Source organism: Rhinatrema bivittatum, chromosome 10, assembly GCF_901001135.1.
Source record: "Rhinatrema bivittatum chromosome 10, aRhiBiv1.1, whole genome shotgun sequence".
NCBI classification, from domain to species: domain Eukaryota; kingdom Metazoa; phylum Chordata; class Amphibia; order Gymnophiona; family Rhinatrematidae; genus Rhinatrema; species Rhinatrema bivittatum.
The window spans coordinates 124,927,832-124,940,630 of record NC_042624.1 but is presented as its reverse complement, the minus strand read 5'-3'; the positions used below and the strand labels follow the sequence as shown (position 1 = coordinate 124,940,630).

Sequence of the window (12,799 nt, the reverse complement as noted above, 5' to 3'; positions counted from 1 at the left end):
TTTGTGTGCAGAATTTTAAATTCTTTTGTGGAGAATTCCCCCAGGAATATTGTTACTCACAAACCCTTACTTGTGCTTGTATATTTGAGCTTTATAAAATAGCATATACACGGGTACAATCTATTTACATGCAGGTATGCTAATTTTATCACACGCATCTTTTTGAAAATTCACCTTTAAATGTAGAACACTGCATTTTTTAGCATTAAATCTTAGCTGTCAGACCCTTGACAATTCTTCGCACTTTGCTAGATCCCTCCTATTTTCCACACCTTCCTCTCTACCCTGTTATAGATTTTGGTCTCATTGGCAAATCATTCCCAACAATTCCTCTGCAATGTCGCTCCCAAATATGGTGAGTTGGGAAGGAGGAAGGCCCCATGTGATGAGTTTCAGAAGAAAGGAGGATAGCAAGAAGAGAGGCTACACTCGATGGGTGTCTGAAGAAAGGTCAAACATGAGTTTGGGATATAAAAGAGAGAGGATAGAAATCAGGAGGGACTGAGAGCACACAATGAGTTTCTGGAGATGATTAACACTGTTAAATACGCCCATCACTTTGCACCCTTCTCTTCTCACCTTGGGAGTCTCTCTTGCTGTTTGGAGTGGGGTTGAATTGTTTTTTCTGTGTAGAGAGGTCTTTAATAACATTCTCTGATTAACCCCCAGGTTGAACTCGGCCCCTGTGAAAGGATTTGAGAAGGATGTGGGTAGCAAGACAACCCTGAGAATCACCTATCCAGAAGGGGCCATCCAGAAACCGGAGAGGTATGAGAAGAACTCCCTCTTCGTCTTGGCTGGATTCAAGTGGCAGGATTTCAAGTGGCTGAAATACATTGTTTTCAAAGAAAAAGTGGTAAGAGTTACAGACTCATTTGTTTGCTGTGCTCGGATACCCAGAAATAAAGGGCAACAAATAAGCCGGCGTAGATAGATTTATTGCACTAACGATATATTTGTGTCTAGCGTTCGAGAGATGTACTTCCTTCATCGAGCCAAGCATGAACGTACAAGTAGCTTCCAGGCTGCATTACCGTGTTGGTGTAGTGTTGCATGTTTTCAGAGCTGTAAAGAATGTGAAATGATTGCTGGGCAAGGGGGAAGGTGATGTGTTTGCAAAGCAGTGAGGACTGACAGGCATATTCCATTGAAACCTAATGAGCTCAGTGATGGATGAATGAGTGAGACTCCACTGCAGTGTAAGAGGTCAAAGATGGAGGGAAGGGTGCAGGGAGAGTCGAGAGGCCTCCCTAGCCAAATCCAGAAAGGGATCTTCTTTAAGAGTTAGGGTAAATTACAATACACTTCTGCCTCCAATCAAGGGTGCAGAGGAACTGCTGAGAAGCAGCTTAGCAATATAGAAAAATAAGTCACAAAGTGCCAATTGCATAATGTTGTATGGAGTGTATTTAGTTAGCATTTGTACATAGCTGTAGGGCCCATTTCTAGTGTATTGGGAGTGGGAGCTCTTTGGGAGCACTTGAGTACCCACTCGTACAGTGAGGAGAACATATCTACCCAAGGGATCCCTGCACTGAAATATAACATCATGTACCCAGGAATTAGAAATAAGAATGCCCACACCTGCATATCGAGAATTTTTTGAACTTGCAGCCCAATAAGAGCAAGAGTGAGAGGGAATTGTTAATAGTCGTTCATGGTGTCTGCGAACGTGAGTCTCCTGAATGTAAGCAATGTCTGCGTGCTCGGTCTGCAATTCCTTCTTCAGCCTTTGACGTTTTCGGGGAAAATTAAGCCCCTTAACATTTAAGGATATAACTCTGATAGCCATCAAGACATTGAACAATGAGGACTACTCCCCACAATGAAAGATAAAGAACAAGAGTTATGTAGCTGGAGAGAAGAGATTAAATAAGTGAAACCCCCATCCTCCCTATCCCAGTGATCAAACAATGTAAAAATCCCATTGACTGTTCGAGACCAACAATAACCTTGCTCGCTGTGTACTCCAACAACCTGTACAATGTTCGCTGCTCCCGAGCGGAACATTGAACTTCAAAGGGACTCGCACAATCGAGCCAAGGCAGACCCCCACAGCGGAGAGATCTCCCACAAGCAGTGTAAGCATAAAAATAATTAAGAGTAAATGAAACCTAACTGGAAATATATATAAAATTGAGAAACCTGTAAACAGAATAATACAGCAATACTGAAGAAATAAAACAACCTGCATTATTCAGGATGAAGAAGGATATGATTGAAATATGTCAAAAGAAGTGTCATCAGCCCTGTCCCTTAGCAGCAGTAAAAGAGGCCTCCGGTTGGCGCCGGAGACGCTTGCCTCCTTTGTTAGCTCTCTGCCATCGTGGAGCATTATCAGGTCTGGGGAAAGTCGCCACCATTTTAGGGGCCTGAAAGGTAATTGATAGCTGTGCTTGCTTAAAGACATCCTCAGCTTCCTCCATAGACTTCATACGCTAGGTGACCCCTTGGTGCTGGAATTGAAGGCCAAAAGTGTATGTCCATCGATACCTAATGGAGTGACCCCCTTAGAATTGATGTGACTTCATGTAAGCCATAGCGGTTTTTTAGGGTGGAAGGTGCAAGATCCTGGAAAATTGCCAAATCGTGGTTATTCCACTTCCCTTCCTTAGCCTGTCTCACCACTTCATAGACTTGTGTTTTTTGCTGAAAACTATGAAAACATATAATGATATCCCGGGGGCGCTGCTCAGTCCTGGGCCCCAAAGCCCAATGCGCTCTCTTGAGTCAAATCTCCGATGGTGGTGTGGTCAAGGTATCTGGTGCCGGGGTGGAGAGAGAGAGTATGTAGGAGCAGATCTGCTGGGCTACAGCTGAAGCTTCTGAAACTCGGGCAGATCAGGGACCCTGCGTATGCGGAGATTGCATTGCCTGCTCCTATTTTCTAGACCTTCAAGTTTATCGGCAAGGGAAGACACATCAGTTTTAATGGTGACTTGCTGGTCAATTAAGTGATTGATGGTCTCTCTGTGGCCATCGAGCCCCGTATCCATATCATCAACTCGCGTTCCCAGAGCCACAAAGTCCTCTTTAAGCTCAGCTACTGAGGACATTATATCAGCTCGACCTGAGTTCCATAAACCAGGTCCGGAGTTCGTCCCTCGTAATGGGCTCAGGGGCAGACCTCTGATCCAGCGCGGGTAAATTACCTGCATCGTTATTAGGTGGGCCCTCTGTGTCTTGGGTAGGGTCTGCCTGCTCGTCAAGATCTAGGCCCGACTCTGAGGGCGTTTTGCCATAGCAGAATTGTTTTAAGTCAGTCATTCTCCTTTTAGTCGCCATAATAATAAGAAAAGGAAGCAAATAACCTTTCCTTCAAAAATGTTGCAAATTCGCAGGTTGAAGCTCAGAAAAGTTAGGTTTTTAGGCTTGTGGGGTTAGAGCTCTGCTTTCATGCATCTGCTTCCATTCGCTGCGCAACAGCGCCCCGTCTATTTATTTTATTTCTTTATCGCTTTACGGATAAAAATCACCTAGAGCGATGTACAATAAGACAATAAATTACACAGATAATACAGCGGCCGCCAGCAAACTTCCTTCACCCATATCCCATATGAGCTGTTACCAGATGACATAAGCCAAGTCTTCAGCGATTTACAAAATTTCAGCAGATCATTCCCAACTCTCAACTAAATCCTGTAACTACAGCATGGATTATTTTTCCCTATAATGCATCACCTTGGCCTTATCCACATTAAATTTCTTCTGCCTTTGGTTGCCCAATCTTCCAGTCTTGCAAGGTCCTCCTGTAATGTATCACAATCTGCTTGTGATTTAACTACTCTGAATAATTTTGTATCATCCGCAAATTTGATAACCTCACTCATCGTATTCCTTTCCAGATCATTAATAAATATATTAAAAAGCACTGGTCCAAGTACAGATCCCTGAGGCACTCCACTGTTTACCCTTTTCCACTGAGAAAATTGACCATTTAATCCTACTCTCTGTTTCCTGTCCTTTAACCAGTTTGTAATCCATGAAAGGACATCGCCTCCTATCCCATGACTTTTTAGTTTTCGTAGAAGCCTCTCATGAGGGACTTTGGTATAAAAAGTTGGTTGACTTGTTTTGTTTGGAATCCTGGTCCATTAAGCTGAAGTCCTTTTCATACTTGCGGCATTTTCTTACAATTTAGTCACCTTTCATTTTAACTTTTCCTAATGATCTCAGGACTGTGTTACTCGCAATAAAGTTCACTATGAGAAGAAGATCCCAGAGACGACGCAGCCATTATTGTCCATGTAACAGCTTCTTTTCTCTGGAAGATGCCTTCTTACCACGAGTATTGATATTCCTATCACTTATATTGTACTGACTTCCATATCCACACTTCTACATACCAGAGTTGGGGTGGGAGGGGAGGAGAGGAGATTGTTTCCGATAACTCTTCTGTATGTTTCTTGTATTTCCTGTTAAAACTTAATAACATTTCTATGAAAAAAGACCTGAATAAGACATTGTAGGGCCCCAGATTTCCTTGAAAGGAAAACAACACTGTTCACAAAATGCTGCAGGGGGTTGGTATCTGAGGGACACTCCTGGGTAGATGGTTTTTCAACTATATATTTGCTGATGCAGATGGCAACTAGGTGTCCCAGTTTTAGAAGCAAGGCTTATTGATGCAGGAGTGAAATCCTATTCAGCCTGCACATCCTGCAGTGTTGGAGGTGGATTGCATGCAGATGACACAGTCTAAGGTAATGCAGGCTGTGTAATTAGTGCCCTGTAGGCACTCAGAGCAAGGAAGCACATACAAGGGAAACCTCAGTCCCGGCGTCAGGGTTTCGAATGCTTTACTTGTCTTCACGTGCTCCCGGGTGCAGAAGAAGCAGATTTCCAAGTGTCGCTGCAGCCCTGAGGATAGACAGGGAGGAGCTTTTTGGCAGCTCAACTCCGTTCCACCAGTGGCGTAGCCAGAACTGAATTTTTTAGGGGCCCAAGGTCAACATGGGTGGCCAGTAGGCATATAGGTTAGAGGGCTTCTAGTTGTACTCTTATCAATAAATAATGCCTTAGGGTGCACCTTATATTATATTATAATTCTCCACTATGGGGGTTAACCTCTAGCATATCCAACTATATTCACGCCAACCCCCTAATCTTTCTTAACATCCCGGGATCTGAAACTTCTGTGCAAAAAAACAGTCTAACAATCAAAAACAAAAATTATGAAAATTATAGAGAGGGAACGTGGTAGTTTCATATTTTGATCCCTTAGTAATGCACCAAATTAATGGTATTATTTTACATAATCATTAACATACCACCTCCCTCCCTTATAAAAAACCAGAAACTCCCACCAGTGACAACTTGAATGCTTTTTTACTTTTTCTTATATATAACACTAGCTGTACCCGGCCAGGCGTTGCTGTGGCTCAGTCTGGTTAAATGGAAAAGAAAGAAAAGAGAAAGCGCATGTTTTGAATATGGTTAATTTCACAATGCTTGTGGGTACACAGTATTTGTTGTTGTTCCATTGTCTGTGCAGATATAGAGATTGTCTGGTTTGTTCCTGATGACGTAAGGGCGGCGTGTGCTCCAGACTTTGTACCAGCAAGGGTGCGAACCTCGGGGGCGCCCCCGTAGTGACATCATGCGCTTCCAACAGAAAAGGTCTTTGATTGCCTCTATGAATTGACTTAGCAAGGGCAAGGGTAGGAACCCCTTCCTCGCAACTCTCGGGGAATCCTTTCTCCGCTGCTCTGCCCCACTCCTCGGGGGCCCCGCTCTCTCTCTTATTGATTTCAGATTGTTGGACGGGATCCGGTACTCGCTCCTCGAGGGCCTAGGTTCCCGAAGACTCAGAAGACTCCTATTGCCTGGAGGCGATCGCAGATGTGAACACAGTGAGTCCTATTACAGACAGGAACCGGCACTCGCTCCACGAGGGCCCTTGTTCCTAATTCCTATCTCATACTCTCTTCTTCCTCAGAAGATATCGCATACCAATATCTTATGGATTACTATTACAGATTAACAGACAGGAACCGGTACTCGCTCCACGAGGGCCTAGGTTCCCGAAGACTCAGAAGACTCCTATTGCCTGGAGGCGATCGCAGATGTGAACACAGTGAGTCCTATTACAGACAGGAACCGGCACTCGCTCCACGAGGGCCTACGTTCCTAATCGCTAAGGCTCCCTGCAGTCTAAGACATTATCGCAGGTACGGAGATCATGAGTTACCATTGCAGATAGGAACCGGTACTCACTCCATGAGGGCCTATGTTCCTAATTCCTTTCTCAGAAGATATCGCATACCAATATCTTATGGATTACTATTACAGATTAACAGACAGGAACCAGTACTCGCTCCACGAGGGCCTATGTTCCTAATTCCTTTCTCAGAAGATATCGCATACCAATATCTTATGGATTACTATTACAGATTAACAGACAGGAACCAGTACTCGCTCCACGAGGGCCTATGTTCCTAATTCCTTTCTCAGAAGATATCGCATACCTATATCTTATGAATTACTATTACAGATTTACAGATAGGAACCGGTACTCGCTCCACGAGGGCCTACGTTCCTAAATCTCTTCTAGCCTCTCTTCTATTCCAGAAGCCATCCCATACACAGTTATTGTGAGTTCTATTTCAGACTGCCTATAGGAACCAGTACTCGCCTGCGGCTCCTGTTCCTGAATACTGAAGACTCTCTGTTGCATAAGACGACATTACAGATATCTACAAGTGTGAGTGTATCATCTACCACTGGTTGTATGTCCAGCATACCCTCTCTACTCACTACCTATAGTCTCTCCTTACAGCTCAGAGATCGTAGCTCCAGTATCTGAGGGACTTCAGCCCTGCCGGGCACATCAGCTCACTACTGCCACCTCTGGTGGTTCTACTACCTGTCTAATAAAGAACTATCTGTGTTTGTCTCAATACTCCAGCCTAGCCGGTGGTCCCTCTCAGGATCTCCACTTGAGGGCGCTGTCATCTGCCATCGGCCCAGGGATTCACTATTTCTACTAAGTGCTACTCCTTACACTAATAGATCGGTATTATCATTTGCCACTCTGTGGGAGCCAACCCACATCAGACCATTAACTCCTCTCTCTGCGGAAGCTGATCCATATCAGATAGCTAACGCCACGTGAGGATTCCTTCTACAGGAACAAAGCATTACACTTGCCAACTTCTCCCCTCTGGGGGAGCAGAGCACTAACAAGATTGCTAATTCCTCCTCCTTCAGGAGCCAAGCTTATCAGATCGCTAACTCCTCCCCTTGGGAGGAGCTGATCGATAACAAATCGCTAACTCCGCCCTCCTGGCAGGGTGAGCGCTAACATGGCATCAGTGTACCGTGGGGGGAGGGGTACGGATGGCATCTGAGAATCCAGGACGGTCTGAAGGGGATACTGACTGTAGTGATGGGGCATCGACTGCACAAGGGTAGTGAGACAGCATTACAGTTTATAGTTGGATAGAAATAGTTACATTCTTTACAGGTGCAAAGCATTCTTAACTATGTATTGATAGCCTCAAAGATAGCCTTTTTGAAAAATGTAGCTTAACATCAACATATTATCTATTTCCAATGTATCCAGCCGCTCCCCCTCTGAAAAAAAGGTAATACAGGTGGATTGGTGGGTTCTTGCATGTTAGATCCACCAAAATCCCTGAGTAACCATTCAGTCGTCACAGCCGCAATTTGCTTTCTCAGTGAGTTCTAACACAAATCCATCCAACCAGAAAGCTTGTTCCATAGGGGGATTCTTTCTTTGCTGGTAACCCAGATAAATACCTTGCAATCCCAGAGAAGACTGCTCTTGCTTAAATTCTGGCCTGTCCTGATGCTTTTACTGTTTTTCTTCAAGATTTTCCTTCTGGTATTGATAGCACACTGAGAGCAAAAAGTGTTAAGTAGCCTTCTGTACAATCTAGACACCCATCTGTCTCTCCGTCCTCTTCATCGCCCCCATCTGATAGTATCTAACAGTACAGCATTGGGTGTCTATGTCGCCACTCGGTTATTTTGCATTGGAATAACTCAAGAACATAAGAACATGCCATGCTGGGTCAGACCAAGGGTCCATCAAGCCCAGCATCCTGTTTCCAACAGAGGCCAAACCAGGCCACAAGAACCAGGCAATTACCCAAAAACTAAGTCTATCCCATGCTATTGATGCCAGTAATAGCAGTGGCTATTCCCTAAGTCAGCTTGATTAATAGCAGTTTATGAACTTCTCATCTATGAACTTCTCCAAACCTTTTTTTAAACCCAGCTACCTTCACTGCCCTAACCACATCCTCTGGCAATGAATTCAAGCTTAACTGTGCGTTGAGTGAAAAAGAAGTTTGTGAATAATAAACACACAGATGATCTTTTTTGCATAGCAACAAACATTTATTTTTTTTCCTGCGTGTGCTATTAATATCTGCTTAACCACTGCATCATGGCTCTGCGGCAGTCTGATCTCTGCAAGCTGTTGGCCCCACATGTCCGTTCCAGCCAGTGCCTGAATCCTGCTTTGTTGGAATTAAATTTGCGCAGCAGGTGAGTAGCCCGGGTGTATCCTTTGCGTTTCAGTCGTTTCCCCATCACTTCTCCAATGCCAGGCACCGCGGTGATTGGGAGAGAGTCCAGATGTTCGCTGATGAAGCCCCTGTGTTTCAAACTAACAAGAGCCATTGCTGGTTCTTCTCTTGTCTCAGACCTGCTGCTTTCTCGCTGTTAAATGCTTCTTGCGCTAGGCCTGGATCTTATCTGGTAATCCCTCCGTGCTGGTGTCTCCTGCAGGCTGCTACGCTGAATCTTCTGTTCTATTTCATTGCCAGTGTCAGTCCTGCTGACTGCAGTGAACACACGCGGTAAAATTGTTCCTCAGTCCTGCAAGCTCAGACTTTTAACCAGTACTGATGTCATTGCCTCATTATTCTGCAGGCTTAGAGTCACAATTAGCTGTGACATCAGCACAGATTTGTAGCAAACCCAGAAACTGCTAAATTTTGTATATTATAAAATGTACAGTATGGGTGCCAGAGGTGAAGCCTTCACGTTGGGTTTTCAGCACTGCCACAATGAATATGCATGAGAGAGATTTGTATTCCTAGTCATTGTGGCGGTCCTGAAAATGCCTAGGAGCCTCCAGGAGAGCTTAGGGCCTCAGTCCAGTTCAGCTGCCCTTAGAAGCTTTTTTGTGTTTGTCTCCTATTTTCTCCCCAACTTCCACGTGATTCTGGTTCCCTAACTGGCCGTAGACTGCAGGGGACTTTCCCTGAGGCCAAAGCTCTCCGCAGCTGTTTGTTCTGTCCCACCCAGATCCTAAGCACTTTTATCTTTACTGAACGGGCCAGAAACATAAACCCAGCCACAGAGCTGGCTTTAGCCCAAGGCTTCCTGAAATGCTTCTGGGGTTCCTTAGCTTACAGAAAGTTTGGGGGTCAGTATTCCAAGCTCACAAGGTATCTGTCTAAACGGCTTGCTTTGAATATTTCCCTTGGTTACCTGCTAAGAAGGGGGGAGTGTTGGCGGCATTCCAAGGAGGGGAAGAGTTTTCCCAATAATTGCGCTGGGCTGAAAAATTGAGGAAATGAAGGTACTGGGAGGGTAGGAGAGGAGGGAGGGAGGTAGGGACCCACTGGCGATTGTACATGAAAGCAGGGTGGGGGGACAGGGATGAACGTTTTTTTAAAGTTGCAGTATTGTCCAGCCCTTGCGTGAGGGCCACTATGCCCATGATCTTGCTTATTACGGTCTTCTGACAGCTAATGATAGCATTCCAGATGTTCTGGACAGACGTCCTCTCCGGGATATCTTGGGATTCTTTAGGACTGTTAGCTGAATTAGTCATATGCTGGTGGCAGTGGGGTTCCCCCTATAGTAGAATGGATGTGCCTGCTGTGGAAGGGATACCCGATGGAATCTATTCCTTTCCAACGTACTGAAAATCTGGGAACACGTAAAGCAATGCATTGAAAACGTTTCTTAATATCTAATGCAGTCTGGGTAAGGACTCAGGTTAATATTAAATTTATTTATGGTTATTGTAAGCTGTGTACCTGGCAAAGCGTTTGATTTTAATATGAGGTTTATAATATGGTAGAAAAAAGGTTAAGAGTTCTTGTTCTATGTTATTCATGACATTGTAATTGTTGAATTGTAAATTTGAGCTAATCTGGCAAAAAAAAAAATTGGAAAAAGCATTTTTCCCTTAACATGCTGTGGAATATTTTGCTAGAGGATGTGGTCAAAGCATCAAGCATAGCTGGGTTTAAAGTTGGCTGGTCTTAATTTATCATTGGGGGGACTGATTATGAAATCTGACAACTGTATGGAACATTTAAATAGTTTTATGATTGTATGTGTGCATTCCAGTAACGAGTTATTGAAAATATGGGGTTTTAACTATGAGGTGGACATTTACCCAGACAAATGGCAGGATTTGAAAATCTCACTGCACCGACCCAGCCCTGAGACAACTGGATGATTGTTTATTCGGCTAAAAAGTTACCTGACTAGCTCAGAGCAAGGTATTCGCAGCTATCCAGCTAATTTAGCTGGATAAACCCCAGTTTTCAGCATTGTCAAATACCTCTAGGACCAAACAGCAGACTTAAAGTTAGACGGATAAACTTATCCAGCTAACCTTAATGTAAGAAAATATTCAGCGACGCACACTGCCTCCTATGCATGTAATCCCTGCATATCTCCCTTTCCCTGTTTCCTCCAAGTCTTCAAACGTATTGCAGATGCTAAAGGCTGCAGATTCTTTTTCCCCACAGATTTTAGCCAGAATTTTCAAAGCGTATTTATGCGCATTAATCTGCTTTGAAAATTTGCAGTGTATGTAACTGGCACCTCATTCATACTCAGGAAACAGTGTTTATTTACATGCACATAAATTCTCTTCCTGCTTCTGGAAACACTATCTGCAGTGCATGTAAATGTGTGGCGTATTCAGACTATAGCAGCAGCAGCCTCAGGAGCAGTCAAGCTGTTTAATGCTGGTGCAGTTATTTATATACGGTGTTACATAAATGAAAATAATAGCTTACCTTGCATCAGGCACAGATACAACTTGCGGATGTACTGGAAGGTTCTACCAGCTTCCCTGGAGCTCGCTCATGCTCTCTAGGCCAGGGCTGTTATGGCAGAGTGAAGGGAACCCTCGCAGCTTTCTACCTTAAGGAGGCCTGGGTTAAAAGCCTGAACTGGGCTCCTTGAGGTAGAATGAGGGCATTGTTGGCATGTTTTACGCATACAGCGCCCTGGGGATTTGCACATAAAACATAAATCCTTGACAGGAGGCCTACCAGTGCTGTTATTCCACCCTTCACCTCTCGGCTCCGGCAGCATCAGCAGAAGATGTTGACAGACTGCTGGTACACTGCACCCCTTGGTAAGGATTGCCTCAGTGAAGATCTTTGATTTTTGATGGGTAGAAGACGGAAGGGCACAATCTCAATATCTTCTCCATGTAAATAAGGTTAGCGGTCCTAAGGATCTACACCTACAGCAGTTTGCTAAATGTTCCCAAGGGGCCTCTGTTAGACAAGCCAAAGTTGCTGCACCTCCCTGACTACGGAAGTTACGTTTGCCAACTTTCCTGCCAGCTGTACGATTCCATTGTGGGGGCGATCCCCTGATTACAGCTGGTGATACTAATACCCCCAGTGTGGATGTGACTGAGGGGGTCAGGACAGCATGTGGTTTTATTCTGAGCAGGGTTCCCCAGCTATTACTCCTCCTTTTGGAGCTGCTGGGACATGGAAGAAGCACTAATTTTACTGAAGGTACCTGTGATGAAAGGATTGCCTCTTCCATGGATGCAAAGATTGCCTCCTTGTAGAACTCTTAATGTTAGTTATAGTAAAGATGGTTTGAATATTCATAGACAATTATAACCTATGGCCAATTTTCAGAAGAACTACTAGGAGAGGCTGAAGGACCTGGAGGAGAGAAGGTGCAGGGGAGATGTGATAAACACCTTCAGATACCCAACAGATATTAACCATGTACAAACTTCAAACTTTTTCCGTTAGAAAAGAAACAGTAGAAGTAGGGGACCACGTTATGAAACTCCAGAGGAGATGACAGACCAATGTCGAGAAATACCAAGAGAATAGTAGATGCCTGGAATGCCCTACCAGAAGAGGTGATGAAGACAAGAACAGTTAATGAATAAAAAAGGGCTTGGGCTTAGCCTAAAGGCTTAAAGAAAAGGATGGTGTAACAATTCTATGTGAGGGTAACCTGCACGGAGCAGCAGTTCCTACCCTTAGCAGAATGCATGGGAGTAATCTGCACAGAACGGCAGTTACTACCCTTAACAGAAACATGGGGGTAAACTGCATGGAGCGGCAGTTACTGCCCTTAACAGAAACATGGGGGTAAACTGCATGGAGCGGCACTTACTGTCCTTAACAGAATGCATGGGAGTAATCTGCACAGAACGGCAGTTACTACCCTTAAGAGAAACATGGGGGTAACCTGCATGGAGCGGCAGTTACTGTCCTTAACAGAAACATGGGGGTAACCTGCACGGAGCAGCAGTTACTGCCCTTAACATAAGATATGGGGGTAATCTGCATGGAGCGGCAGTTACTACCCTTAACAGAAGGCATGGGGGTAACCTGCACGGAGTGGCAGTTACTGCCCTTAACAGAATGCATGGGAGTAATCTGCATGGAGTGGCAGTTACTGCCCTTAACAGAATGCATGGGAGTAATCTGCATGGAGTGGCAGTTACTGCCCTTAACAGAAACATGGGAGTAATCTGCATGGAGTGGCAGTTACTGCCCTTAACAGAATGCATGGGAGTAATCTGCACAGAACGGCA

The 12,799-nt window shown here is 44.6% G+C and overlaps 1 protein-coding gene across 1 annotated transcript in view; it reads left to right on the top strand.

Annotated features, from left to right (window-relative positions):
• Positions 1–12,799, top strand: part of ST3GAL3 (ST3 beta-galactoside alpha-2,3-sialyltransferase 3) — a 278,797-nt gene that overhangs the window by 116,644 nt on the left and 149,354 nt on the right. Inside the window, 1 exon segment of the mRNA XM_029617491.1 lies at positions 670–856. Within this exon segment, the coding sequence (XP_029473351.1) occupies positions 670–856 (187 nt within the window).